We start from the raw sequence: 27,770 nt of genomic DNA on the forward strand, positions 1-27,770 counted from the left end.
TATCTCGCACTGGCCTGGCCAGGAACAGGTGTTCGGTAAATGTTTGCTGAATGACTAATTGAATGTTGATGCCCTACTCAGGTACGTGAAGAGCCCTGTCATTGAGCTGTCAGGCTAGGCTGTTTAGACAGGGCTGAGCACCAAAGATCCCCTGGTTCTCTAACTCTGCTGAAGCTTTTGGTAATTCTGTGTGCCTTATTATTATGACACATGTAGGGCTCATATAGCCTTGAAGGGAGAGGGGCCTGTCTGTGGGTATGGTGTATGTGCACACACTCACATGCACACATGCTGTGTGGATGCTAGTGTATTAGTCACCACTGGTCCATTGTAGGCAGAATTAATTAATTAATCAATATTATTTTTTCTTTTTTTGTATGTATACTAAGTATGTGTGTGTACTAGTGTGTGTGTGTGTGTGTGTGTGTGTGTGTGTGTACTGGTCTGTGATCCATGTATGAGGGTTCTGGGATCTGAACTCAGATCTTAATGCTTATATGCCAAGGACTTTTCCTGCTGGTCCATCTCTCCTCACCCCGCAGGCAGAATTTTTTGAATGTGTCTTCCAAGATGTCACTGTCTGGCCTCCAGACTCAGTGGCTATAAGCTGCCCTGTAATTATGCTGACCTTAAGCTTAGGGAAGTTGTCAGTGGACCACACCTAATTACAAAGGCTTCACAGCAGTGCTTTTCCAGGCTAAGCACGGACAGGGACGTCTGGGCACACAGAACACACAGGGTTTTCCTGACTGAAGACAGAGGTCTGGCCTAGTGTCTGTAGGGACTGAAGTGACCTCTGGCCAAGTTACCGAGAAACTGGGGGTGTCTCAGTCTTAACCGCCATGTGACCTGACTAGTCTTTTTGTTGTTGTTGTTGTTTTTGTTTTGATTTGTTTTTCAAGACAGAGTTTCTCTGTGTAGCCTTGGCTGTCCTGGACTCACTTTGTAGACCAGGCTGGCCTCGAACTCACAGTGATCCACTTGCCTCTACCTCCCGAGTGCTGGCATTAAAGGTGTGCGCCACCATGCCCAACTGACCTGACTAATCTTAAAAGTGAATTCTTATCAGAGAGGCCAGGGCAACTCTTGGGTGGCCTAGCTCGGGGCCCTGCCAATCCCAGATGAACTTGTCAACTGCAGAACTGGGAAGTCACAAATGGGCATGGATTCAAGACGTCAAGTCTGTGGCGATTTGGCATGCAGCAGTGGACACCAGCATTTCTCCTTCCCTGGTGACAGTTTAGTGATGAGCTGATGGTGATTCCCCCACCCTTCCTCCAGGGTGACAGCCACCTTAGGAGGTGGCCAGGCATTTTAAACCAAACCCTGGGCCTGAGAGCTCTCAGCCTGTGAATGTTTTTGTATGACAGTCTGTCTCATGCAGCCCAAGCTGTCTTTGAGCTCCATGAATAGCTAACATGACCTTGAATTCCGATCCTTCTAACTTTACCTGCTGGTGATTGCAGGTGTGCGTGTCACCAGGCCTGATGTCTATGGTACAGGGGAGCACACGGGAGCTTTGATGAATTCTAGGGAAGCACTCTACCAACTGAGCCACATCTTCACCGTGGGTGACAGTCTGGCTGGAGCCGCAGTGAATATGGTCAAGAAGGAGGGTTCTTTGGGTACCAGCCGATGGGAATGGCCTTCCTCAGTGGGACAGATGTGGTTGTTCCTACTGGGGCATTCATGGAGAAGCCTGGCAGGCTCTTGACTTAGGCAGTCTTCAGAGTTTTGCCTGCATTTTTTTGTTTGTTTGTTTTTACCCATTTGCCTTGTTGCTCCCCTGAGAAATTTACCCACTGCTGCTCCTTGGTTGGACCAGACTCCCAGGCTGGACTGAGGGATAGAGGGTGATGAATGATGGCACAGTAATAGACAGGCACAAGCATGACACAGAAACTGAGATGAGCTAGGCAGAGACAAGATGTCCAAAAGATGCCTTAACGGGAGCCCTGTGCCCAGGGTGACTCTAACACTGACAGACTGGCTGGGTCACTCTGGCATCTGTGTTTCTAGGGGCAGGATGTTGGCTCAGCTCCAGGTGAAGGACAGCAGGCCAGGGGAAACCTGGGGCGGGATTTCCTGGGGTTCTGCTTCCTGAAGCAGCCCTGGTTCATCAGTCAGGCAAGCCCCTGGGGAGGCACCTCCTGAGAAAGCGCCCGTCCCAGGTGTAAACACCTTGTCTCAGGGAGGTGAAAACACCGGTCCTGAGGGCAGACAAGTCAGAACCAGAGAGGCCTGTGGCAAGCAAGTGAGGTGAATGGGGTTCTGGAAGGTTGGCCAGGGAGGAGACCTGGACGGTGCCAGCAGGAAGCTGGCTGCCCCTTGGTGAGCATGAGGCTTAATTGGGGATGGACTGATTTCCTACACCCAGTGTCACCAGGGATGTCTTAGCTACATTTCTATTGCTGTGAAGAGACAGCATGGCCAAGACAACGTGTGGAAGAAAGCATTTAGTTTGGGGCTGCTTACAGTTTAGAGGGTGAGTCCAGCTGTAGTGGTGACATTGACATCATCCTGGTGTACTGATGACATCATCCCAGTGCTGAGTAATTTCCTTCCTGGGGATTGCGAGACTTGGTGTGATGTCAATCGAGTCGTTTTTATTTTGTTAACAAGGGAAGCCAAGCCATCACAAACAGACTTACAAGTAATCATGAACTTGCAGCATTTTCAACCAGCTTTGTGATTTGTCTTTCTGTACCAGAACAAGTCCGGGGTCCAGGCCTCACACCAGACAGCCCCTCTCCTATAGCAGAAATGCGTGCAGATCCGTGCCAGCTCCAGCTGCTGCCAGGATGGCGGCAGGTGCCAGGCTTGAGGAAGGAGAAGCTTTCTAATGGCTGGAGAAAGCAACTGCCTCGCTGTGTGATTTTATGTAAAAGCCCTTTCTGTCTCTGGGCCCTAACCAAAGAGGTTGACAAAGTCATCACACCCATCCTACCCGGTCCCTGTGCCCAGATTTGTGTCCAAACTACAATGTCGTGTCTTTGTGTCCCTGTCCACAATCTTTTGAAGACTTTGTTTGTCAGGGCTTAGAGTTTGGTTTACTTGAAGAGAGTCTGCTGTCCACACCCTGGGGGATGCCTCTCTGACTCAGTGTCACCCTCACGTCTTTGCTCTGTGGTATTGGAGCCCCTGGCCGTGTGGTCTGTGTTTGTCTGTCTTTGGCCTGTTGCACTGACCTAGTGCCATGTGCCATGGGCCATACAGACTCCACCCTCCGCAGTGAGGTGTGGCCATAGATAGGTGCAGTGTCTGGAGGGCTAAGAGCGGGAAGTTATAAGCAACGTGAACTGTGTGTATATGTGCATTTGTGTAGTTGTGGGAACAGGTGAAGAGGCCAGAGGTTGACGTCGTCCTCTATTGCTCTCTGCCTTATTTTTTTGGGACAGTCTCTTCACTGAACCCAAAGCTCTCTGTTTCAGCTCCACTGACTAGCCAGAGAGGCCCGGGGCCCACTCGTGCTGGGGTTACTGGCGCCCACAGTGGTGTCCAGTTGCTGTGTGATTGCTGCGGTTCTGAACCCGGGTTCTCACGTTTGTGCAGCAAGTGCTCTATCACTGAGCCATCTCCCAGCCGTCTAGAAGCTTCCTAGTGGTACCCAGCACCAGTGGTTGATAGCAGCGGAATCTCCTGCCTCCTGCCTTCCTGTTAGCAGCTGACGTCGCTCCTGTCCCTTGTCCTTGCCTCTTAGAAAGAAGAGTTTCAAGATGATCCGGTCACAGTCTCTGTCGCTGCAGATGCCAACACAACCAGACTGGAAGGGCCCTCCAACTGTCAGTCCGGCCATGTCTCCTGCAAGCCCTCTGGTCCCTGGAGCCACTTCCAAGCCTGGGCCAGTATCCTATGCCATGCCTGAATATCAGCGGGTCACCATCAGTGGAGATTACTGTGCCGGGGTAAGGTCCCAGCCACCCTTGAGGCCTGGCCCAGTGTGTGTGTGTGTGTGTGTGTGTGTGTGTGTGTGTGTGTGTGTGTGTTGGAAAGGGGGCCCAGGGACGTGGGGAGAAAGGAGGCCCTAGTGGAGACTCGGGGAGTGTGGGCATGTCTAGGGAGCTGCCCCATCCTGGTGGGCAAGACCAAGGACTTCAGGGTGGCTTATTACGGCTGTGCCCGGTTGGTTCTGTGTGTTCCTCAGCCTAGTAATCTGCTCTCTGAGAAGGGCGCCAACTGAAGCTACCAACATTCCCAGCATACAGTGGAAACTATGATAGTACAGACTTGTGTAAAGTTAGCTCTTACACGCTTGGGTCAGCATCTTTAAATACAGGCCAGAAATCCCTCAGCCAGTAAGAGAGGCTCTTGATGAGAACATGAACAAGCCTTTCTTACTGAACAATTCCCTTTGAGATGATGCTATATTAGTTTATGATGCCATACTATTGTTCTTCTTTATGAGTGCATAGTATTCCATTGTGTGGTTGTACCACATGCACCTTGACTTCTTGGGAATAGGAATTTAGATGGGAACTAATGCAGGTTTTTGTTGTTGTTGCTGTTGTTGTTGTTGTTGTTGTTGTTGTTGTTGTTTTCTGGCCCTGAGGCCAATTCCTGGCTTTCAGCTTTAGCCTCTTGACCGCTTCGCGCACGTGAGCAGAAAAACAGACTAGGAGGATAGAAGAAGTGGGCTGAATGCATGCTCAGCGGAGCGTATGAGCTCGCCCCTTACCGCCCTTCTTCCTTCCTTGTTCCTGCCCTCCCATGTGCATATCCTGAGGCAGTCAGGAGAAATGTGAATATCAGAGCCTTGGAAGGCAGGTGCACAGAATTCGGAGGCTCATAATATTTCGGTGAAACCAATGATGCTGTGAAGCAGGGGAGGAAAAATCCCAGGTCTAGCCTTCCTCACTGTGCTCCTCCAGCCTTCTCACTGCCCTGAGGTGTCCCCCCTCTCTTGTCCTGCTTGTCCGTCTGCATCTCATTAAGCACAGCCAGACGTCTGTGACACTCGTCCTCACTGAATGACTAGGATGAAGGCCCCCAGAGATGGGGCGCATCTCTGAGTGTGAAACCTATGGAAACATCCAGTGCTTAACATGTGACTAAGAGCCCCACTGACCTCATGAGCCAGAAGATGATTGACAGCTAGGGGGTGGCAGAGCGGCAGCCTGAGAACGTGGGTGCTTTGCTTTTAGCATCTGGGGACCCATGGATTTTTCTCAGCTGGTTATCCTTACCAGGGACAGGATCCAGGCTCTGGGTGCTGGATGCAGCCGCAGGCCTCTGGTTCAGTCGGCATCCTTGGGGGCCAGTCTGGGGTGTGCCGGCTGCATACCCATCTCCCTCCTAGCAACCCTGTCTGTCCTCCTGTGTCTCCTGTGTCTGGGTCCACAAGACCACCTGCAGGCTTTGGGACTTGCTAGAAGGGCTCTCAGGATGCAGGAGCTGGCTGTACCCCCAGCCTCCGTTTATTACAGAAAGGACATAGAGCAAGTCAGCCAAGGAGAGATCCACACAGGGCGAGATCTGCGGGATACCAGGATAGGTCTCTTCCGGTGAGGCACCAACACCTTGCGTCCATCAGGGAAGCTCGTAGAGACTCCTTAGTTTTGCTCATACATCTGCATAGTGCATTCCCAACTCCAGACTCCTGGAAGGAACTCGGGTACCCAGCATAAATCACAGTGCTTGTGTAAACAGATCACACATAACGAGCCTCTCTTGTCAGTCTGATGGGAAATGTCCTGAAAGCCCGGTTCACGGAGGGGCCAGGCTTGCACAGGATCTCTCTAAGCACTGCTGCTTTGGGCTTGTGGGCAGACCTTTTCTTGCACGCTTCCTTGCTGCAGATCACTGTGGAAGACTATGAACAGGCTGCCAAGAGCCTGGCCAAAGCCCTCAAGATCCGGGAGAAGTACGCACGGCTCGCCTACCACCGTTTCCCGCGTACCACAGCGCAGTGCCTGGCTCCTCAGGGAGAGAGTGTACCTTTGGAAGAAGGCCTTCCAGGTACGGAGTCTTGGGAGCAAGTGAGCCTGACTCAAGAGTTGCTTGGGACACACACACACACACACACACACACACACACACACACACACACACACAAACACACACACACACACACATTATTTTTTTTCCCACCAGTGGTGGGTGCTTTTTGAGCCAGGGCTCCTGGTATATTTAAAACAGCACAGCCAAATGGATAGTTTAGGATGGGTCCCATCCCACACCGAGCCCATGTGCCCTGGGCAGAGGAAGCGAAACACACTTGCATGCGTATCTGGATTGTGCCAGTCTCTTGGACCTTGAACAAACTGCTTTTCTAAATTCTAGCTTTTCGGTCTGAAAAATGAGAATGCCAGCAATCACTCCCTGCCCCCTGGTTGAGATTACGTGAATGTGTGTGGAGTTCTTAGCATAGATCTGGCATCTGGAGCGTTACATAAAATGGCAGCCATATTTATTCTGCCAAGATCAGGGGAGGGAGATGAGGAACAATGTAGTGAGGGATCCAGCAGAGGCTGGAAATGAAGTCACTAAAACAAGGGTTATGGGGACCTTCCCCCTTGAAACCCAGGGGTGAAGACTAGATCAGGGCCTGAGGGTCATATCCAGGCCAGTACCCTGGCTGTTTTGGGGTAACGGGTGCTAGGTTGTCCCTGGTTTTCAGTCCAGTTCTGTGTTGAGCATCCCTTTATCACCAAGGAGGGGCCCTGTAGATCTCAGCCTTCCCAAGGCTATTTCCCTGTGTGCCCGAGAGACAGGACCCTATGGGCAGGGGCCAGGCAGCAATGATTATCAGATGCTTGTGTGCTTTAAAATATGGCAGAAGACCCTTACGTCCTGGGCATGAGTGTGGTAAGGCGATGCAGTCTATGGGTGGGTGAGCTGTGGCGTCACATAGGCCTTTTCAGCTCTCTGCCCCGACACAACCGCTAGCACTGTCTAGAGACTTCCGAGGGTTAGCCTGTTGCTGTGCCTGATGGGGCCCTCAGCGTCCTGCTCTGCTGTGTCCTGTCATCTCTGTGACCATCACAGCGTAGGGTCAGCCTGCTCCAGAGTGCTGAGGCAGGACGTACCGCCCCAGGCCCTGGGTGCTTCTTCCAATCAGGAGCCAAAGTTCCTTCTGCCTGGCAGGCAGCTGTTTTGCAAAGTGCTAGCTCATGCTTAGTGTTTACTCCCTGGCCAGACACAGGCAAGATGCAGATGCTACAGACTGTTGATGGAGTGTGCTCCCGGTAAATCAATCGGAAGTTGAAAATATCCTAAATTGAAAATGCAGTTAACCATCCAACCCACATTAACGGTGCTCAGAATGTTTCTGTGAGGCCTACAGCTGGGCAAATTAGTAACAGAGTGCTGAATGCCCAGTAACTCACTGAGTATTTTGCTGGCCTACAGACACACTTCTGCACAATCCTAACATTAAAAAAAAAAAAAAAACCACCATTAAGCTGGACCATCATAAGCAATGCCCTGTGACCCTTGTCCAGGGCATGCCTGTTTACAAAGCACTTCCCTGCCCATGCTTTTGTGCTTTTACAGCCCTCACTACAGCCTGCTGGGTGGGAGGTGTCTCAGGTGAGGAGTCGGGATGCCAGGGGCAAAGAGGCTTTCAGAGTCTCACAGCCAGGAAACCACAGAGGTGTTTTACTGCTTGGATTGGGCAGACTCCGCCCTGGCTCCACACAGGGCGGTCCCTGCTCTGGGAGGCAAGGACCTGGTCACTGTTCCTTTTGCTCTTTTAGGGACAGGGTGGCTTCTTGTCTAACTATATTGGCTGCCTTGGGCTCAGAAAAAAATGTGGGAAGAGGGGACAATAATTCTCTGCCACGCCGCCCCCCCCACCCCACAATCCCAGCAAGGTCCCTTTTCTTACTGGGAGAATACCTAGGTGTTTTATTTTTTCCCCTAAGAAATAAAAATAAAACAAAACATTCCCAAGGGCCAAGAAGAGCAAAAAAGGGTAAAGTCCGTTTTTATTAAGCTAAACACACACATATGGTACATGTGCACATGCACACACACAAGCACGCACACACAATGCACATGCACACATGCATCCATGCATGCACATGCATTGATGTGTCAGCCTTGGGACAAGATTGCTCTAGAGACTAAATAGCTAGCAACACAAACAGGTGCGAAGAACAAATTATTTCACACAGTGGTGAAAGTTATAGGTACAAGCCAACCGGGGAAGCTGGCGGAGTGCACAAGGGCGGGGTTACTTGGCCATCACTCATCCTGTTTTGCAGATTTCCATCCTCCCCCACTGCCCGAGGAAGACCCTTATTGCTTGGATGATGCGCCCCCCAACCTGGGCTACCTGGTCCGCATGCAGGGAGGCGTGCTCTTTGTGTATGACAACCAGACGATGCTGGAACGCCAGGAGCCCCACAGCCTGCCCTACCCTGACCTGGAGACCTACATTGTGGACATGAGCCATATTCTGGCACTCATCACCGATGGCCCCACGTAAGCCCGTGTCCCCGACTCCCCCTTTTCATTGTGCGGGTGCTGTGGGAAGGAGCAGCTGGCGTTGGTGCATGCAACCCACCCTGGATTTCCCTTTTTGAGGTGGCACGGCCTTAGAGTTGTTACTGCCGGGCCCTCCTGCCCTTGTACACATGGGTGCCTCTGTGTGGGAGTGGCCACTGCGGTCTGACATCAGCAGCCACCCGCCTCCTTAGGCAAGACAGCACCACAGAGGGCTGCCAGCCTCCAGCCCAGGGCGTGGGCGAACGCAGAGGGAGTGATAAAGACTCCTGCTTTAGCTTCTGGGCTTTTGAAAGTGGCATGCAAGGAGCCTGGCACCCTTTGCGTTGCTGCCCATGCTTGAGGGCTTGGCTGGAGCTGGCAGGGATCTGAGCTAAGCGGTGGTGAAGGCGCAGTTACCTGCAGCTTAGGAATGGGGTTTGGGGAAGGTGAGGGCCTGCCAGAGTGCCATGTGCCCCCTTGATCACTCCTGCCTTTTGGGTTCCAATGTGAAGCGTGCAGGCCTAGTCTCTGAGAGAGGAGAACAGGGCCAGGGACAGTGGGCGGCTAGCCCTTGGTCCTCGCTGGTCAGAGGCTAGAACTCCCACCCAGGGCGGGAAGGGACAGACTCTAGGAAGCCTTCCTTGGCCAGGGGTGTGAGCAGTGACTGCTGTCTAAGAAGTTGTCAAGGAGACTCCTTTTTGAGACAGACACGGGACAAAGCAACCTTAACCTTCCTTCCCCACTCTGAGACCCCGGGGCTCATTCCTGTAGATAAATGACACTGCCAAGGGTTGGCAACTGCAGCATGTTATTGTTGCTGTGTGTTTACACGCATGCGCGTGTATCTGCATATGAGGAGGTCAGCGGCTGTCAGATGCCCTGGAGCTGGAGTTACAGGCAGATGTGATTTGGATATTTGGAATCAAACTCAATTCTTCTGCAAGAACAGTATCCAGTCTTAACCACCAGGCCACCTCTCTAGCTCCAAACAGCTGTTCTCTATGGAGGCCTAGGGCACTAGGTGTGAAGGCAGATGGTGTTTGGGAATTCTGAGGAAGCAGGGTGGCGTGAACTGTGGTCAGTCTGTGTGGCTGGGCAACTGAGCTAGTTACGGGAGACATCTGGCCACAGCAGGCTCACCTTTGCTGGCCTGCTGAGGAAAACTCCCTCAACTGTGAGTGCTTCCTCTCAGCGGGGAGCCTGGGGGAGTCGGTCACACAGCGCTTTCTGTCCCAATGTTCTTCACCTGCCCCTCACTGAAAATGTCCTCTTCCTGCCCAGGAAGGGTTGAGGCGCCCTTAGTCTTAGGAATCTATGGTCACGGGTGGGTGGTTGCGCCTTTGTACCCCACGAAGGCAGGTTGTCCTGTGTAGTTGGACTGCATCAATGAATTCTGTCTTTAAAGGTTTGAGGTGGCTGAGGAGAGGAACAGTGGGAGGGGCTGCTCTGCTCAGCCAGACATAACATGCACTTCAGTCTATGGTGTTGCCATCCCCACAGTTACGCACGGGATGGTTACTCCTGGGCTAATTGCCCAAACACATAAGACAACAAAAACCTGCACGGGGTCCCAGAGTTAGTGCTTTCCTCCCTGTGTCTTGACTGTCCTCTCACGGGAATGATAGCACGTGTGTGTGCTGACCAGTTCAACCAGGTCTGAGGAAAGCTGGAGGCATCTCTGCTCTTCCTCCTCCACCCTGGGATCACTGCTGTCTCTGGAGCTTGCTAAAGTCACGTCCAGCGTGATTTCTTACTCCGGTCTCTATCTCTTACCAACTTGCAGGAAAACCTATTGTCACCGGCGGCTGAACTTTCTGGAATCCAAGTTTAGCCTTCATGAGATGTTAAATGAAATGTCGGAGTTCAAGGAGTTGAAGAGTAACCCCCACAGAGACTTCTATAACGTGAGGAAGGTACGTGATGGCCAGTGCTCAAGCCATATTGGGCCCAGGGAAAGATGTCTTGAGTCAGTCCAGGGCCAGAGCTGGGTGAGCATCAGGTTTCCTGGCTGGACACTTCTCGGCCATAGGAGCCTGTGTGATAAGGTCTGCATGTACAGAAGAGAGGCTGGTAAACTGCATCCTTGGTTGTGCCTCGGACACCATGGTACCACTCTAGTCTGTGGCGGTATGCCACTGTTGGTGTTAGTCCCTTCCTCCAGTGTGAGAATACAGCGTGCTGATTGGTCCTAGCAGTGGGGTCTTTAGGTTGGTGGATGTGTTCAGACTCAGCTCAGAGGGAAAGCTGTTAGGGCCTCTTTGGTTTTTTGTTTGTTTGTTTGTTTTGGTTTGGTTTTTTGGTTTTTTAAATTAATTTATTCATATTACATCTCGATTGTTAGCCCTTCCCCTGTTTCCTCCCATTCTTCCCTCCCTCCCACTTTCCCCCTTCTCCCCTCCCCTATGTCTGTGATTGAGGGAGACCTCCTCCCCCTATATATGCTCTTAGAATATCCGGTCTCTTCTTGGTAACTTGCTATCCTTCCTCTGAGTGCCACCAGGTCTCCCCATCCAGGGGACGTGGTCAGAAAAGGGGCACCAGAGTTCGTGTGAGAGTCAGATCTCACTCTCCACTCAACGGTGGAGAATATCCTGTTCGTCAGCTAGGTCTTGGTAGGGGTTCGAAGTTTACTGCCTATATTCTCCTTGGCTGGTGCCTTAGTTTGAGGAAGACCCCAGGACCCAGATCTGCCTGTCATAAAGTTCTTCTTGTAGGTTTCCAGGACCCTGTGGGTCCTACTATTTCTCCATTCTTCCATGCTTCTATCACCTAAAGTCTCAATAGGATGTCCTCTCCTCTGACCCACTTTCTTGGTAAGTAAAGTTTTTCATGGTACATATCCCTTGGACTAGTGTTTTGATATAAGTGAGTATATACCGTTTGTCTCTTTTTGCTTCTGGGTGAACTCACTCATTATGATAATTTCTAGATCAATCCATTTGTCCACATATTTTGGGAATTCCTTGTTTTTAATAGCTGAGTAGTATTTCATCATGTAAATGTACCACAGTTTCTTAGTGTTAGGGCCTCTTTGGACTTAGGAGTTTGGAGTCGGTGTCCTAAAACAGAGCCCTGAGATGCTCCTGTCTCTGCCTCTCTTCCTCAACCCTCCCACCCCTCCCCACCCCAGAATGGCCGAGTGGCTCTGGTACCTTCTACCTGTAGGGGCGACAGCAAGGACAGGTGTGTGTGTGTGTGTGTGTGTGTGTGTGTGTGTGTGTGTGTGTGTGTGTGTGTTAGTTAAAGGATTGTGGCCTGGAGCTTTTCCACTTTCTTCCACGTAAGCAGGATACACTGAAGTTTGGTACCATGCTGAGCATGGCTGGTGGGGAGCAAGAGATACTTCCTGCTGATAAGAATTCCCAGAGACAGCTGGGCAGTGGTGGCACACACCTTTAATCCCAGAGGCAGAGGCAGGTGGATCACTGTGAGTTCCAGGCCAACCTGGTCTACAGAGTGAGTCCAGGACAGCCAAGGCTACACAGAGAAACCCTGTCTTGAAAAAACAAAGAATTCCCAGAGACAAGTGGCTTTCAGGGAGAGGTCGGAGATGGTATGTGGTATAGGGAAGGAAAAAGAGACAGAGCAGCATTGGGGGGGCAATATGTACAGGTGTCAGGAGACGGGGAGAGGGAGGAGAAAGAGAGCAAGCAGCTGGGGTTGGAACTTAGGCACCACCCAGGTAGGGAGGGGGAAGCTGCTGGCCTATGGGAAGGTTCTGACCCATGGAAGCCTGTGGGCTCCTTAAAGGATGCCAGGAGTCTCAGACTGGACCAAGAGGCTTCTGAAGTGAGAGTGGGGATTGTGGCTTATGAGAGGTTTTTATAATTGTCTTAGCTGCCTGGGCAGAGGGGAAAGATCCTGGCTAGACTGCTTGCCTAGATACAATAGCCTCTGTTTCCTCTCTGGGAGGTTAGGTGCTCAATCAGGTGGTGGCTCAGTTACTGTGAGAACTCAACACATACCAGAGCAGTTGGCTGAAACCCCTGACCCAGTCCTGCACAGCCCTGGCCTCCGCAGATGTGGGCGCTCTTGGTCTGTCTCCTGACTGTCCTGGCTGGCTGGCTGTCCTAGGTCCTGTGGCCATCCCTGGACTGCTCCCGACTGTCCTTGGGCTGTCCTCCAGGGCAGGAGAGCTGGCCTGCGGGGTGTTAGATGCTTTACTTCACCAATCTACAATGGCAGGGAAGGGGCACCCCCATTTCCTCAGTGTTTGTCATGTTGAGAGCCAGGTTCTAAAGGCAGGAGGCTGGGGCATGGCATGTGTCTGTGTGGGCAGTAAGGGACGAGTTATGGCATTGATAGCACCAACCGGCAGGACCCTGAGACGTGTTTCTGCCAGGTGTTAAGAAACAAGGCCTGTGTCTGATACTAGGAAGTTGGATATTGGATAGAAATTGGCATTGTCCCACTTTGATAAAGTGTCATATCAGAGACATCATAAGTATCATCTGGGCCAAGCCTGACCAGTTGGGATTGGCTCCCAGAAGCTGTTCAAGCTTAGAGAGAGAACACCATTATCGATTACTCATGTCTGCCGTGGGCATGGGAATAGCCAGTGTTAGCTCAGGTCCCGGACATCAAACAGTCCTGCATTGAAATGCTACTGTTTGTGTGAACCTGGGTCCCACGTGACAGTAGAGTGCTCATGTCAATTTTTCTGGTGAGTTGAAGACACTAATCTCCAAACGGAGACCCTTTTGACTAGTTCCCAAGAGTCGCCTTTGAGATTCTGAAACTTGGACTGGGTGATTCCTGGATAGCCAGGATGTTTTCATTCTGTGTTCTGTGACTCATGGGAGCCACAACAGGTGCTGTGTGTGACTGGGAAGCTGGAAGACATAGCTAGGGCTGCAGAGGAATGTGTGGAGTCATGCTGAGGTAGGCGGCACTGCGGCAAGCTAAGCCGGGTGGACCTCCTGTCTGCTCTCAGATCTGAAGGGCTGGAGCCTCTGTGTGATGTTTCTGGCTTCACAGCTTTGAGTTGTTTCTGTCTTTCTTGGAGGAGTGTCAAAAACTGATGGCAGGAAGGACCCTGAGGAGTGAGCAATGTGCCCAACACCATGGGCTGGCTGGGATAATGTGCACAGAAGTCCAATAGATCAAATGTCTGGCTTGGCATGTCTTACAGATGACCAACCAGCTGTGGACAGCATTCCCTGGCTTGAGGTCAGTGCCTCCTCACCCCAGCCTTGGCAGACAGCCCGGTCTGCTGCAGCTCTAGGGTGCAGGCTGGTGTCTGGGAGCACCCTGATTTGTGACCTTTCTTGGTCTTCTTGGGCTTATGAAAGGTGACCCAGCACTCCCACCATGACTCTAGGTCACCTCTCCGCTTAGCCAGGTGACAGCCTGTAGGTGAAACATAGTAAAAAGGGAGCAGGAATGGACTAACAGAGAGATAGGACCAGGCAGCATGAGAAGTGCCCATATCTTAAGATTAATGACAGTGTGGTTTTTGCTTGTTTATTTGTGTGTGTTTGTTTGTTTGTTTGTTTGTTTGTTTTAATCAGCCCCAGCTTGTATGTGTGTGATGGTGGTGCAGTTGACAATGACAAAGGGAGACGTTGTAAGACTAGGAAAGGGGTCATTCTGGATTCAGGAGTGAGAGTTCTTGTGGTAACAGTGGGTTTGGAGCACATCTGTTTGGAAGATAGAGCTGACAGGATTGGCTGGTGCTGAGAGAAGGGGGTGACAAGGCTGAGTGTGCCCCACCTTTTCATGGTGAACATGTGAGTTCAGAATGTGTCATTTCTCAGACACTGGTCTGTGGGAGGTAGTCAGGTTTGGGTTGTGGGCTGAGACGGAGAGTACGTTCTTGGAGGTATTTACATTTGAACTATCTTTGAGTTCTTCAAATAGAGAGGTCAGATAGGTAATTAGTTCTGGAACTTTCAGCTAATAGTCCACATTTGGGAATTATTGGTTTAAAGAGAAAAGTTAAAGGCACAGATGGAGGCTAGACAGATGGCTCAGTGGTTAACAGGTGGGGACTAGACAGATGGCTCAATGGTTAACAGCTCTTGGTGTCTTGCAGATGACTGGACTTCAGTTCCCAGCACTCAGGGCAGGCAGTCCACAACCACAAGTAATTTAATCTCCAGTGGATCCAATGCCCTCTTTGGGTGTCTGCTCCTGCCCCCTCCCACCCCAAGACTCTTCTTTCTCAGGCCTCCTCCTCCTCCTCCTCCTCCTCCTCCTCCTCCTCCTCCTCTTCTTCTTCTTCTTCTTCTTATTCTTCTTCTTCTTCCTCCTCCTTTCCCCTCCCTCCCCCCCTCTCCCTCTTTCTGTCTCTTCCTTCCCCCTAAATAAAGGCACAGGTGCTATGTTCTGGGGTGAGAATGAGCTAGCACAGGAGAGGTCGGAGATGAAGAGACAGCTTGATGTTACAGGAGGTTAGCCCAATATAGAAGCCCTGAAACATCCTACAAGGATGCTGAGGTCCCACTGGACCCCTTGCTGGGGCCTCCCCTGGGGAATCCATGTTCCCACTGGGTGCAGGGGGGACCATCTGTGAGTTAAGAATTTTCCCTGAGGTCTGAGTCCACATGTTGGCTTCCAGTCTGGATATCTGTTGCTGTATGGGGCACTGACTCCCCAAGTTCAGGGTGAGGTAGAGTTGACTGGGAAAGGTGTGGCAGCTATCCTCTTAACTCTCACAGGGGTACTGCTTTGGGGATTCCCAGAGAAGTCAGTGGGAAGGGTGGAATTTCAATGGTTATGGAACCACTGGAACTGATAGCACCAGTTTAGTCGTTCATTCATTCACCCTCTGACTCCGTTGGTACTTTGGACCATTCCTTGGGGTGAGTGCTGAAGTGGGCACATTGAACATGGTCTCTGTCTTTGAGAGCTCCCAGGCAGATAGAAGCATACAAGAGGGGTCAGGAGGACGTGCCCCATCAACGCGGATGACTGGACCGAGTGCCCAGGCTGTCTGCGCAAGAGAGAACGGATTGGCTGTGCCCAGGGGATGGGGTTGGTGTCCACGTGGAGGAGAAAGAATGGAACAGATGAGCTTGGTGGGGAGGAAGAAGCCCTGCAGGCTGGGGCCAAGCGTGGGCAGCGGGATGCAGCATAGAGCTGCTTGGTGTCTGAGCGGGTAGAGGTGGCTTCCACATGTGACGGGGTGGCAAGAAGGGCACAGTTAGGATTGTATGCAGCCATAGGTGGTTCCCACATGTGACAGGGTGGCAGGAAGGGCAGTTAGGATTGTATGCAGCCACAGGTGGTTCCCACATGTGATGGTGTGGCAGGGAGGGCACAGTTAGGATTGTATGCAGCCATAATTCCATGTTAAAGTGCTAGGCCTCCCCCTGAGGATGCAAGGGCCACTGAGGACTTGTCAAGAGGGAAAAAATAAACCAATACAAAACTATCTTAATGCTGTTTCAATGTAGGCTGGATGGCAGAGCTGCCGGGAGGGAGACTAGCTCTGAGGCTTGGAGGAAAAACAGAAGGGGGATGGTGGGTACTGTGTCCACTGCCCGTGTAGTGCCCGTGTGCTCCCCATCGGGGGTTAGGGCTCCTTGGTCCCAAGGGAAGGGAACCCAGCTCATCACCCAGTGGGTGATGTGTCGTTCCAGGTGGACACGCATATCCATGCAGCGGCCTGCATGAATCAGAAGCACCTGCTGCGCTTCATCAAGCACACGTATCAGACAGAGCCGGACAGAACCGTGGCCGAGAAGCTAGGTCGGAAGATCACCCTGCGGCAGGTGTTCGACAGCCTGCACATGGACCCCTACGACCTCACCGTGGACTCGCTGGATGTCCATGCGGTAAGTGAGCTTCTGCTCTGGGTACCTCCATCTGAAGTGCTCTGCCCATGGAAGCCAACAGCTGTGCTAAAACAGTGGGAGGCTGGGGAAGCATCTTTCTTTGCTTGTAGTAGAGGCTACGCAAGAAATCTGGTGTTGAATAACGGGACTGGGAAACCAGACATGTGTCAGAGGAAGACTATAGGGTGCAAAGTGGGGGATGGTTCCAAGGGGGACCAATCACATAGGACCCAAGTTCCCTTGGGTGACTCGCTTGTGCTTCTATTTTCTTGTCAGCAAAATTATGACTGTGGGACTGGAGAGATGGTTAAGAGAGCAAGTTAAGAGCACTTGCTGCTTTGTGGAAGACAGGCCTTCAGTTTCCAGAACCCACAGTCAGTAGCTAGCTCACTAACACCTATAGCGGCAGTTCTAGGGACTCAGCGCCCTCTTCTGGCCACTACAGGCACTGCATGCCCTTGGCGCCCATCCAGCCAAGCATGCACACACATAGGAGTAAAAAATAAATAAATAAATAAAAATTAAAAAAAAAATTTTATAGGTGATAACTGTCATGCAGCTTGTTAATTTTCAAAGCTGTTAAAATGCCAAATGATGGTGCAGTTGCGGTGGAGACAGCGCAGTGGTTCTTTAAAATGTTAGCCATAGAATTTCATAGACTTCTCTGCTCCTATTCATACTCTTGAAGGCACTGAAAATGAGAACTTCAATAGACACTTGCACACTGGTGCACATAGCAGTGTTATCTTCAACATTCAAAAATGGAAAGTAACACAAGCACCCAGTTGCAGACGAGTAACCCAGATGTAACAGATACACACAGTAAATACTATCAGACTTAAAAAGCCACAGTAAAAACTTCATTTTTCCTCTGATTCCATTTTTTTGTGTAGATTATGTATGTTTTTGCCTATGTGTGGCACATATGTGCGTATGTGGAGGCCTGAGACTGATGCCAAGAATTGTCTTGGATGGTTCTCCCACCTCATTCATAGAAGCAGGGTCTCTCAATCAAACCCAGAGCTCACCAATATGGCTAGTCTTAGCCAGCCTCTTAATCAAACCCAGAGCTCACCAATATGGCTAGTCCTAGCCAGCCTCTTTGTGGGTCTCCTCTCTCTACTTCCTGAGGCTGGAATTACATGTGGGGCCACTATGCCTGCCTGGCATTTATATGGGTTTCTGGGATCTGGCCTGTAGGATGCTTAGTAAGCCATCTTCCCCGCCCCGAAGCTCCTGATTTTCATTTGTTTGATGGTCATGTACCCTTTGGTCTGTGTTCCTCAGAGCTTCAGGCCCATGATATGCCACTGCAGAGCAGGTGCCCTGGATCTAGTGCCCTGTCCAAAGAGTCCAATGGCTGAATGAGGGGACATGGTCCTCAGGATGGCCGAATTTCATGCAGAAAATTATGTAGAGCTAGGCTTGGTGACACATGCCTGTAATCCCAGCACTATGGAGGATGAGGCAGGAGGATTCCAAGTTTAAAGCTAACTTGCGTTACACAATGAGATTCTGACTAAAAGAAAGAAAGTGAGGAAGAGAGAGATAGGAGCAGTAGAGGTTGGGGAGGGAGGTGACAACATTTTCCAGTGTGGCCACCTTGTAAAGGTCTGGAGAAACATAGTTGGTAGCTGCAGAGAAATGTGGTGGAGCCGGCTGGTGGTCCCTCCTCACAGGGCCGGCAGACATTCCACCGCTTTGACAAGTTCAACTCCAAGTACAACCCCGTGGGGGCCAGTGAGCTTCGGGACCTGTATTTGAAAACTGAAAACTACCTGGGAGGAGAGTACTTTGCTCGCATGGTCAAGGTGAGTGAGCCCTCAGCCTCTTCAGAGACCTGATGTCGTCTGCCTCCAAAAATGTAGGGGCATGTATGGCCTCTGTCCCTTCCTTTCTCTCTGAAGGCCCTTCTGTCTACTGCCCAGCACAGGCCAGTGCTGGTTCCTGTTTGTGAGCATGTGGGCAGGTGTGTTGTGTTGTATGGGCCAACAGCAGGGAAGGGAAGGGAAGCACATGTAGCATCCTGGTGCCACCCCTGTCTGTTTGCCGCCTGAACTTGGCTGGCTGCAGGTGGCTGGCTCCGGGGGAAGACACAGCTGCTATCCAGCTTGGTTCTGCAGCATGCTGATGTCAGACCTGGCTCCCTCCCAGGAGAAGCCACGGCTGAGGAGTGGGTGCTTACGTGACAATGCCAGGGATTTAGATCCGTAGCTGACGGATCCCAGGGCTCACAGGGCATTGGGGTGTCCTGTGTAGCTGGGAGGCTTTTGGGCTGACTCAGTTCTTCCTGTGTTAGGAGGTGGCCCGGGAGCTGGAGGACAGCAAGTACCAGTACTCAGAACCGCGCCTCTCCATCTATGGTCGGAGTCCTAACGAGTGGTCTAGCCTGGCCCGCTGGTTCATTCAGAATAAGGTCTATTCACCCAACATGCGTTGGATCATCCAGGTGCCCCGGATCTAGTGAGTATCGTGCCCTTGCCTGTTCTGGCTTCTCTGGGGAACCACAGTCTGTCCTATGTGACACCTGAGGGTGCTGTTGAGGGGTGGGCGGGGTGGTGGTGTTTGGTTCTCAGCACACATCAGTCTTGCTTTTGAAGAATACATACGTGAGAAAGTCCTGGTGGAGGGCTACCCTTTCTTCTCATTTGGGTGAGCCTGGGACACCAGATGACCTGGTGGTGTCCCACATTCCTGACCCCTCCCAGTGTGTCACTCAGAATGACACTCTCATCTCCAGCTGGGCTAGGCATGGGGTTTAGAGGAGCCAAGAGACAGAGTCCAGGCCACTGGAGACTTGAGGACTCGCTCATCAGATTTCACCCAGCCTGAGCCTCACGACTTCACCCTCAGTGGCCTCTGGCTTGAGGCAATGCCCCGATGGGCACAGGAAGATGCCAAGTTTACAAACACTGACCACTCTGTGTGTGTATGCCGTCGAGAAGGTGACAGGGGTCCACCTGGAAGGCCAAGTCCTCCTAACAAGCAAGTCTTTGATTTTTTTTTTCCCCAGTGACATATTTAGGTCAAAGAAAATACTGCCAACCTTCGGGAAGATGCTGGAAAACATCTTCCTGCCCCTCTTCAAGGCTACCATCAACCCCCAAGATCACCGGGAGCTCCATCTCTTCCTCAAATACGTAAGTGACTTGCCGCAGGCCTCTAGTGCGCTCGGTGTGGGGTCCGTTCGCTTCCTCCTGCTTCCACTCTGCTTTCCACCCCAGCTCCTAGACCCCAAGAAGCTGTATAAAGAAAGGGATGTAGGGACGTTTCTTCTCAGGGTAGTGATCACCGCTAACGCTGAGGAAGGCTGTGTCTGTCCCTAGTACAGAAGGGTGACCATAGGCAAGAGTTACCAGCTCTTGGCCTGGAGACACCTGATAGATAAAAAGGATTTCCTAGGTTCCTTTCCAGAGGAGCAGAGGTGCCTCTAGGGCCACAGCTGCACCTGACCAGGGCTCCTAGATCTGTTGTGAGGCATCCAGCTGGTGTCTCATGGCCACACCTGACATACCAAAGGAATCTTCTACCTATAGTTTTGAATCCAGCTCCGGAGCCCATATGGACCTAGAGCCTGCCATCCTACTCAGACGCCTTCCTAAACCACTTTGGTCCTGGTTCGTTCAGCTTTAAAAGGAGGCTCCAGCCAACCCCTCCCCCACAGTGTCATCTGAGAACTAACTGGCTGATGAGTTGAAGGCCAGGAGGACTTGATGGATGGTAGTGGCTGCGCGGCATAGCAAGTAGGCTCCCCTCCCCCCTCAGCATGCCACTGCAGCCGCTGTTGGCAGTGGCTGCTGTTCCTGCAGTAGAACACAGCAAAGCGGAACACTGGCATCTCAGACCTCCCCTCATCTGGCCCAGCCTCAGCGTCTTCATTGTCTCCACCACCACACAGGGGCTGGACATTCTCCCGGCCTGCCTACTGGGTTCATTGGGAAGCCCTGAGGTACTGCACCCTATCTCTCTGCCTTTGAGGGATAAGGCTGCAGAGACCCAGGGTCCCTTAACAGGAGTGTGAGCTCCTGAGCACTGCAGGGAGCTGAGCTGAGTCCTGGCCCATCCTGCCCTGGCTCAGCGTCAGTGAGCATCCTTACTCCCCGCACAGGTGACAGGCTTTGACAGTGTGGATGATGAGTCCAAGCACAGCGACCACATGTTCTCGGACAGGAGCCCCAGCCCGGAGCTCTGGACCAGCGAGCAGAACCCTCCCTACAGCTACTACCTGTATCATATGTACGCCAACATTATGGTGCTGAACAACCTCCGCAGGTGGGTGAAGTGGCCCTGGAGTGAGCCCGTGTTCCACACGAGTGTGTACACCCACATGCATAATTCTATCACATGACTGCTCATACATGTGGGCATGCTTGAGGTGGCTTATGCCAATACAGATATGTATCGTGTGTTCAGTGATGCCTACATTTGCACACACGTGTTCATATGTACATGCTCAGCAGCACAAACATCCCTGAGACAGGAGAGACCTAGGACATGCTAACACATAGGCATGCATATTTACTGCTATGCAGCAATCTGCACACATATATTTGTGCTTTGGAAAAATGCTACTACCATGTGAGTGCATAGTCCAGGCACAGGAGAGTCAGAGTGAAGCAGACTCAGGCTCCCCAAGCCAGAGGAAGCACATACTGGCAGCACATACCAGATATCCGCAATACGGGACACAGCCACATTCCCTTCTCTGCAAGTCTAATGTTCCATTCACCTTCCTTTGGGGGCGTGGCTACTCACTGGCTAGCACCGAGCCGATCCAAATTTGTGGTGTGGAGGTTTAAAATGGGCTTGAGAGAAGGGCCTGGGATGGGGGGGGGGGGGGGGGGGGGTGGAGGTGGTCCCGAGCTGAGCTCTGGGAGGTGGACCTTCCAGTTCTGCCGTTGTCCTACTCTGTGTCTGCGCCTTTGCTCATTTCTATAGCAGAGAGGTTGGACTCGATTTCTCACAGTGGGTGGCGGCCACATGGAGGGACGGGAGGAGGGGAGAAGGAAGGCCAGGACCCCTCTCTGTTTCTCGTCTCCTCTGCCCTGGAAGTCCCTTGGCTTCCGCGTTGTAGGAGGGGCTGATTCTAGGATGCACTCATTCAGCTGACTGTGCCATGGGGTCTTCTCTCCCAGACTGGGTCCTGGGCTGGGGTGTGGGCAGGGTAAACCAGGGGCACGTCTTGACCTGGAGCCTTCCTTTCACAGGGAGCGAGGCCTAAGCACCTTCCTGTTCCGGCCTCACTGTGGGGAGGCAGGCTCCATCACCCACCTCGTGTCTGCTTTCCTAACTGCAGACAACATTTCCCACGGGCTGCTCCTCAAGAAGGTAAGTGGGCCACTCCTAGGAGCTGGGGCTCAGGGCACTGGGTTCCCATCCTCTCCCCGTCAGAGCACTGGTCAGTGGTGCTGGAGGGCCACGCGCCTGGAGGGCTGGGCTAGCTGTAGTCTTCTTGGTTTCACTTAAAACTTTCATTTACATTTTTAAAATATATTTTTATTGTATTATTTTCCCCTTCCAACTTCTCCCCACTTCCCCACCCAACATCTTGATCTCTCTTGCTCACTAAAAACAAAACAAAACAAACAAAAACAAAAAACCAAAACTAAAGCAGGAGAAACAACAAAAGCAATTTGGTTCGCTTTTAACCATAGAATAACGGAACACATTACATTTTAGATTTACAAAACGTAAATGGAATTCTCCTTACTTGCTTTATAGAAACAGCATTACCAGTTGTTTAGTATTTCCAGCCCTCTTTTTCTTTCCCTTTAAAGACTAATTTTTCTTATGCTTGCGCATGTACGCTTGCCTGCGTGTGGGTCTGTGCATGAGTGGGTGCAGGTGCCCGCAGCAGCTGCTGTGGGATCCCTTGGAGCTGGAGTTACAGGTTAAATGCCCCACACTGAACTCAGGCCCTCTACAGGAGTGCTGCGTGCGCTGAGGCGTGGAGCCATTTCTCCAGCCCACCTTTGTTGACCGCTTGATTTGAACGTGCTGAGTGCAGAGCTGTGATGCCCTTGTTTTCTGCTGCAACATTCCTAGGCCCCTCATTCAGTAAAGGACTCAGTCCCCAGTGGTGGGCACATCGGCCACCTAGGTTTAGCTTTGTGCAGGTGATGTCACTGTGAATCTGGGTGCTCAGCCTCCCTACATATCGGTCACTTCCAAAATGTCCCCTTGCTCTGGTCCTCTCTCTGGCCACACTTGTATGTATCAGAAGACTGCCCTAGCACAAAGCCTGCCACTTCCCTCCCACAGGCTGCATCACCAAGGGGCCAGACTGTGTCCAGCCCTGTTACCTTCCTCACTACTGTGTCCACGCACCTAACAAGCAGCATCTTGGGGAGGAAAGGCTTGTTTTGACCCACACTATAAAGGATACAGCCCATCACGGTGCCGTGAGACCTGATTACGTCACACCTGCAGCTAGGAAGTAGAAAATGGTTAGGAAGTGGGTCCTGGGCATTATGAAACTTCAAGTTTTATCATTTCTAGTCACAGCCAGTGACCTGCTTCCTCCAGTGACGCTCTATCTCCTGAAGGCTCCAGAACCTTCCAAATACTGCCACTAACCGGAGAGCAAGTGCTCAAGCACACGAGCCTATGGAGGCCATTTTATATGCAAACCTATGAAAGTCTCAGCTTGAACGTTTCCCACGCATATGGGGGTTCTCCTGGCCTGCCCACTTCAGAGGGCCTGTGGAGGTATAAGATGTGGCCTCCTGCCCAGCACTGTGCCCTACAAGCTGGAGTGGGTACAAACAGTGGACATGAGGCCATGCATGTCCCACAGCAATGAGAGGGACAGGCAGTAGAGGAAGGTGGGTCTGGACACCCCAGCTTTCTTGGGCTTGGCAGAGGCCTGTCCAGACACTGCCCAACCTCTGCTTTCCATTAGCACTGGCAACCACTCCCCCTCCCCCGCACACGTCACCTGAGTGTTCGTTGGTTCTTTTGCAGAGCCCTGTACTGCAGTATCTCTACTACCTTGCGCAGATCCCCATTGCCATGTCTCCTCTCAGCAACAACAGCCTGTTTCTGGAATATTCCAAGAACCCGCTTCGTGAATTCCTGCACAAGGGACTTCATGTCTCTCTCTCCACCGATGATCCCATGCAGTTCCACTACACTAAGGTGAGGTGGGGGGTGGGTGGGTGAGGGGGGAAAGGAGGGAGTGCAGTGTCGTCCCAGCAGGCACGGGTCCTGGCCTGCTCCCCTACCCCCACCACTGGGAAGATGCCAGCCCATAGCTCAGTTTTGTTTTGGGAATAGTGTGGCTTGGTGAAGACACAGGGTGAGCGGCTGGTGTCTTTCTCAGCACTCTACCTTTTCTTTTTGACGAATCTCCGTGGTCTTGGTAGAGTTAATAGAATACTCTGTGTTGCGTTCCTTTTTATTTTTAAGGTGGGCATAAAATCATCTCTTCCATAAGCTAATGAGCTTGAGTCTAATAGGTCCACTAGGTTATAAGCCAAGCATTCAAAAGTTGAGGCAATTGTTTTTTCTCTTTAGTGTTATTTGTCCCTTTTGAGGGGAGGGAAGGTTCTGTGAAGACTAGGCTAGCCCTGAAATCAGAGGGATCTGCCCTCTCTGCCTATGCCTCTGGAGTGCTGTGATTAAAGGCATGTGCCACCACAGCTGGCTTTGGGTCTCCGGGAAGAGAGAAGGGAAAGGTGATGTCATACATGGGGAACAGCCACAACTGTCCCCAGAGCATCCTACTGGGGCTGACAAGATCAGCCACTGACTGGCAAAGCTTGGAAGCCAATGTGTTCTGGCAGGGCTTCCTCAGGCATGCAGCATCCGGACCTTTACACCTGGAGTGCAAGCCTTCGGGGAGCTTCCTCCCGCCTTTGTTGTGTCTGTTGCTCTTCATGGTGTGAGAACCCAGAGACACTTTAAACGTGCTTACAAACTCTGGTGCCCCTTCTGAGTGTTTAAATCTTTCACCTTTAAAAATAGTAATGTATTGGTTTGATGATTGTAACCCCAGCACTAGGGGCCTGAGGCGGCAGGCACTGGAGTTGGGGGCCAGCCTGGGCTACAGGCGAAACCCTGCATTAAAACAAAGCAAAAACATCCAGGAGACTGATGACAGTAACAAACACCACCACCACTACACACACACGCACACACACACACACACACACACACACACACACACACACACACACACACACACACACACACACACACCCCTCCACCCACCCCAAAATAGTAACAGAAACATTAAGTATATTGTATAAATAGCAAAAAATGTTATGAAAATAGCTATTTCCCAAAACAAAACCCCCAAGAGGAGTGGCACTGTTCTGCAGTTGGCTTTAGTGTCTCTTTTAATAGGAGACAGCTGGGTTCCCAGCTCTGCCTCTGCATTCAATTTGCTCAACAGCATGCGAAAGCAACCCCTGTCTCACAACAGCTACATAGTTGGCAAACAGAGTCGGCGAGAGGGTTCTGGGTCTCCGAGGTCTTTGCACCACACTCTTAAGATCTTCAACTGGAGGCGGTGGGGAGGTAAAGAAAGGGCTGGTGATGGGCGGCCAACAGTTCCCAGCCAGAAGACAAAGCAGGACCTTGGCTAAACCCAGCCCTTAGGGACTGATTGCACCATCTCCTGACATGAGTCCTTCTTGTTCTTAATGTTAGTTTACTCTGTTTTTCTGTCAAAACCTCCATCATTTTGTGGGTCAGTGTCAGAGGCTGCTGCCTTGGGGCACTCAAAGATCCTGGTTTTGTTTGCTCCTATGTTTATCTCAGGAGCCCCCCTTTTAATAAGGGCTGTCACAAGGGAGCAGGACCCCGGCTTCCTGACATTCTAGGTGCTTGGTGCTGGTGAGCAAACAGAGCCACAAGTGCGCCTGAGTTATCTCCATTTGGTGACCTACAGTTGTACTCAAACAGATTTCAGGAGCTGGGAGTTGACGGTGTGAGCAAGCAGAGGAAAGGCAGAGGCGGGGGGGGGGGGGGGGGGGGGGATAGAATGTGTGTTGTAAGCGTTGTAAGGCTGAGGTGTTGTCTCGTCTAACTGTGTGCTCTGGGGTGGGGACCAGGAGGCACTCATGGAGGAGTACGCCATCGCAGCCCAAGTGTGGAAGCTGAGCACATGCGACTTGTGTGAGATCGCCAGGAACAGTGTTCTGCAGAGCGGCCTCTCACATCAGGTGTGTGTGATGGGTTGTCTGTCCCTCCCCCCTCTTCAGTAAAAGTGAGCACACAGAATACTGTGCACGGGATGTCTTCCAGGCACTGGTATGGGTGACAAGCTGAACCAGCCAGCTCACGAGCACTGACCCTCAGTCTCCAGGAGAAACCTTGGCTGCCACTTGTCTCAGACCTGACCTCTCTACGTCTTCTCTGGCTGCTCTCCTCTTTCTCCTTATTCTCCCCCCCCCCCCCCCCCACAGCATGCAGTGCCATGCATTTCCTTGTGTGCTTTTCAGTTTCCCTTTTGGATGAAGTTCAGTGCAGAGGCTCACTCCACGCTATGTCCCCAGGCCCTACACTAGTGCTGGCTCAGAGCAGGCAGTGCACAGGAGACGCAACACTTTTGTATGGATGGCTCCTTTAAGAATTGGCACTGAAAGCCTGACATCTGCCCAGGGGATGCCATTTGAACAGGAAGAGGCAGCCTTGCATGGTCTTGGGGAAGATGACAGTTAAAGGCCCAAGTGCTATGTGAGTTGTTCTGGGATGCAGTCTCTCCGGGAACACATGACATCAGCTCCTCACCCAGTGTAGACCCATGCGTTTTACAGTTCTCCTTCCTTCTCTTTCACAACAACGAAGGGAATGACCAAGTGGCCAGGGAGATTTGGAGTCCCGTGGGAGGAAGATGTTGCGGATCTGCTTTAGGGACGTGAGTCTGTGTGCTGGGCTCATGTCAAAGCTGCCTGCGCAGGCATAGCAATGATTATGCTCTCACGTGTCTTTCTCTTGACCCACAGGAAAAGCAGAAGTTTTTGGGACAGAATTATTACAAAGAAGGACCAGAGGGCAATGATATCCGAAAGACAAATGTTGCGCAGATCCGGATGGCATTCCGCTATGAGACCCTGTGCAATGAGCTCAGCTTTCTCTCCGATGCCTTGAAGTCAGAGGAGATCACAGCCCTGACCAAATAGGTCCAGCGCTCCACACGCTTTCACTTTTTGGTTTAACTTCAGGTCTGCTGGGGCTAATGGTGGCCAAGCTCGCAAACTAGGTTTTCATCTGTGATGAGGACGCCTCTGAAGAAATCTCAAACTCCTGATTTTGACTGCACTTTAAGGACACACCCACTTCGTTAGCATTTCTGAGCCAGAGGCTGGCTACCTCCCATAAGGGGTCTTGAAGCTGGCACTTGTGTACACTTGTTCCTGATTTTCCATGTCTCTTGTAATTGCTAGTGCTTATATGGTCGGGCCTGGGACATTGCAAGGCCGAATGCAAGAACTACAAAGGCCTGTGTGGTGTGCGTCACAGTCTTCTCAGCAGGCCCTGTGGGGGTAGTTCTCATTTTTGTACCTGGCTGGCTGTCTGCCTTAAACCCCCTTCAAGCTCCCTTTCATAAAGAGACTACTTTGAGAGAAAACATGAGGCTCCCCTTTGACAATGTGTGATTTTAAAAAATTAATTTCTTACCCTGGTTAGCACCCTCCTCTTTTTTAGTTAGGGCCATCCCTGCTGTTGTGTTATTTTCCTCACCCAGGACTCAATAAGTCTTCCCAGATAGTCTGTGAATCCGTCTCATGCACCAGTCCAGGGCTGGGAAGATGCAGAGCGAGGCTCTCAGGCTGTTGTCTTAGTTTCCTTTAGTGGAGGCCTTTGAAAAGCACAGGCCCTCTGTTCCTGTTGGCTCTAATATCCTATGAGTTAGTTGTTACCACCTTGCCCTAGGAGTCAGAGCAGGGACTCCTGTGGGCAGTGCAATGTGTTTAAGGACAGACTAGAATCAGGTTCCCAATCTAGTCTTTCCCCCACGCTTCCTTGAGGCTTCACAGATTTTAGATTTTTTTTTTTTCAACAAAATCACTTTAATGCAGTGCATTTTATTTTAAAGCACAGATTTCTTCAGAAGCTATCACAGTCCCAGAGACCATGTAGAAAGTTTTTAAGATTAATGTGGCGTTAGCTTTATCAAATTACTCATCTTTGTTACTAGTGCCTAGAACACAGTAGGTGCTCAATAAATACATATGAAATAATGACTTTCTCTTTTGACATCTGTATGTGCAGAATACTCAACAATGTGCAAAGATCTTCCTATCTATTCACAAAGCAGGAAGGCTTTCTGAATCACAGTTAGGTTGAGCCTAAACGTACCTTGAAGATGCTCACTTAGTTCTAGATTATTTCATCCTGTGACTCTGTCATCTTTCTGGTGGTCAGCATAGCGTATGGAACCATGTCATTGTTTACTAGGCAAATATACATACTGTCTTACATGGTTGATTATGAAATTGAGCAAAAACCTGCTGTTATGAGGGATTATTTTTGAAAAGCCTCCATTTGTATACCTTTGCCCAAGCATAGCACGTATTGTACAGTTTTTCATTGTTATCAAATACTTTTTTTTATAAA

The 27,770-nt window shown here is 51.2% G+C and overlaps 1 protein-coding gene across 6 annotated transcripts in view; it reads left to right on the forward strand.

Annotated features, from left to right (window-relative positions):
- Positions 1–27,770, forward strand: part of Ampd3 (adenosine monophosphate deaminase 3) — a 46,492-nt gene extending 18,722 nt beyond the window's left edge. For all 6 annotated transcript variants that reach the window (XM_051149224.1, XM_051149222.1, XM_051149219.1 and 3 more), the window contains exons 3-15: positions 3,701–3,905; positions 5,796–5,955; positions 8,205–8,424; positions 10,211–10,340; positions 16,011–16,205; positions 17,885–18,016; positions 18,505–18,668; positions 19,219–19,345; positions 20,314–20,477; positions 21,413–21,533; positions 23,169–23,342; positions 25,262–25,372; positions 26,156–27,770. In XM_051149224.1, coding sequence (XP_051005181.1) covers positions 3,701–3,905; positions 5,796–5,955; positions 8,205–8,424; positions 10,211–10,340; positions 16,011–16,205; positions 17,885–18,016; positions 18,505–18,668; positions 19,219–19,345; positions 20,314–20,477; positions 21,413–21,533; positions 23,169–23,342; positions 25,262–25,372; positions 26,156–26,332 — 2,080 coding nt within the window. In that variant the 3' untranslated portion in view covers positions 26,333–27,770. The remainder of the gene's footprint in view (positions 1–3,700; positions 3,906–5,795; positions 5,956–8,204; positions 8,425–10,210; positions 10,341–16,010; positions 16,206–17,884; positions 18,017–18,504; positions 18,669–19,218; positions 19,346–20,313; positions 20,478–21,412; positions 21,534–23,168; positions 23,343–25,261; positions 25,373–26,155) is intronic.

The sequence above is a fragment of the Acomys russatus genome, chromosome 7 (assembly GCF_903995435.1).
Source record: "Acomys russatus chromosome 7, mAcoRus1.1, whole genome shotgun sequence".
NCBI classification, from domain to species: Eukaryota; Metazoa; Chordata; class Mammalia; order Rodentia; family Muridae; genus Acomys; species Acomys russatus.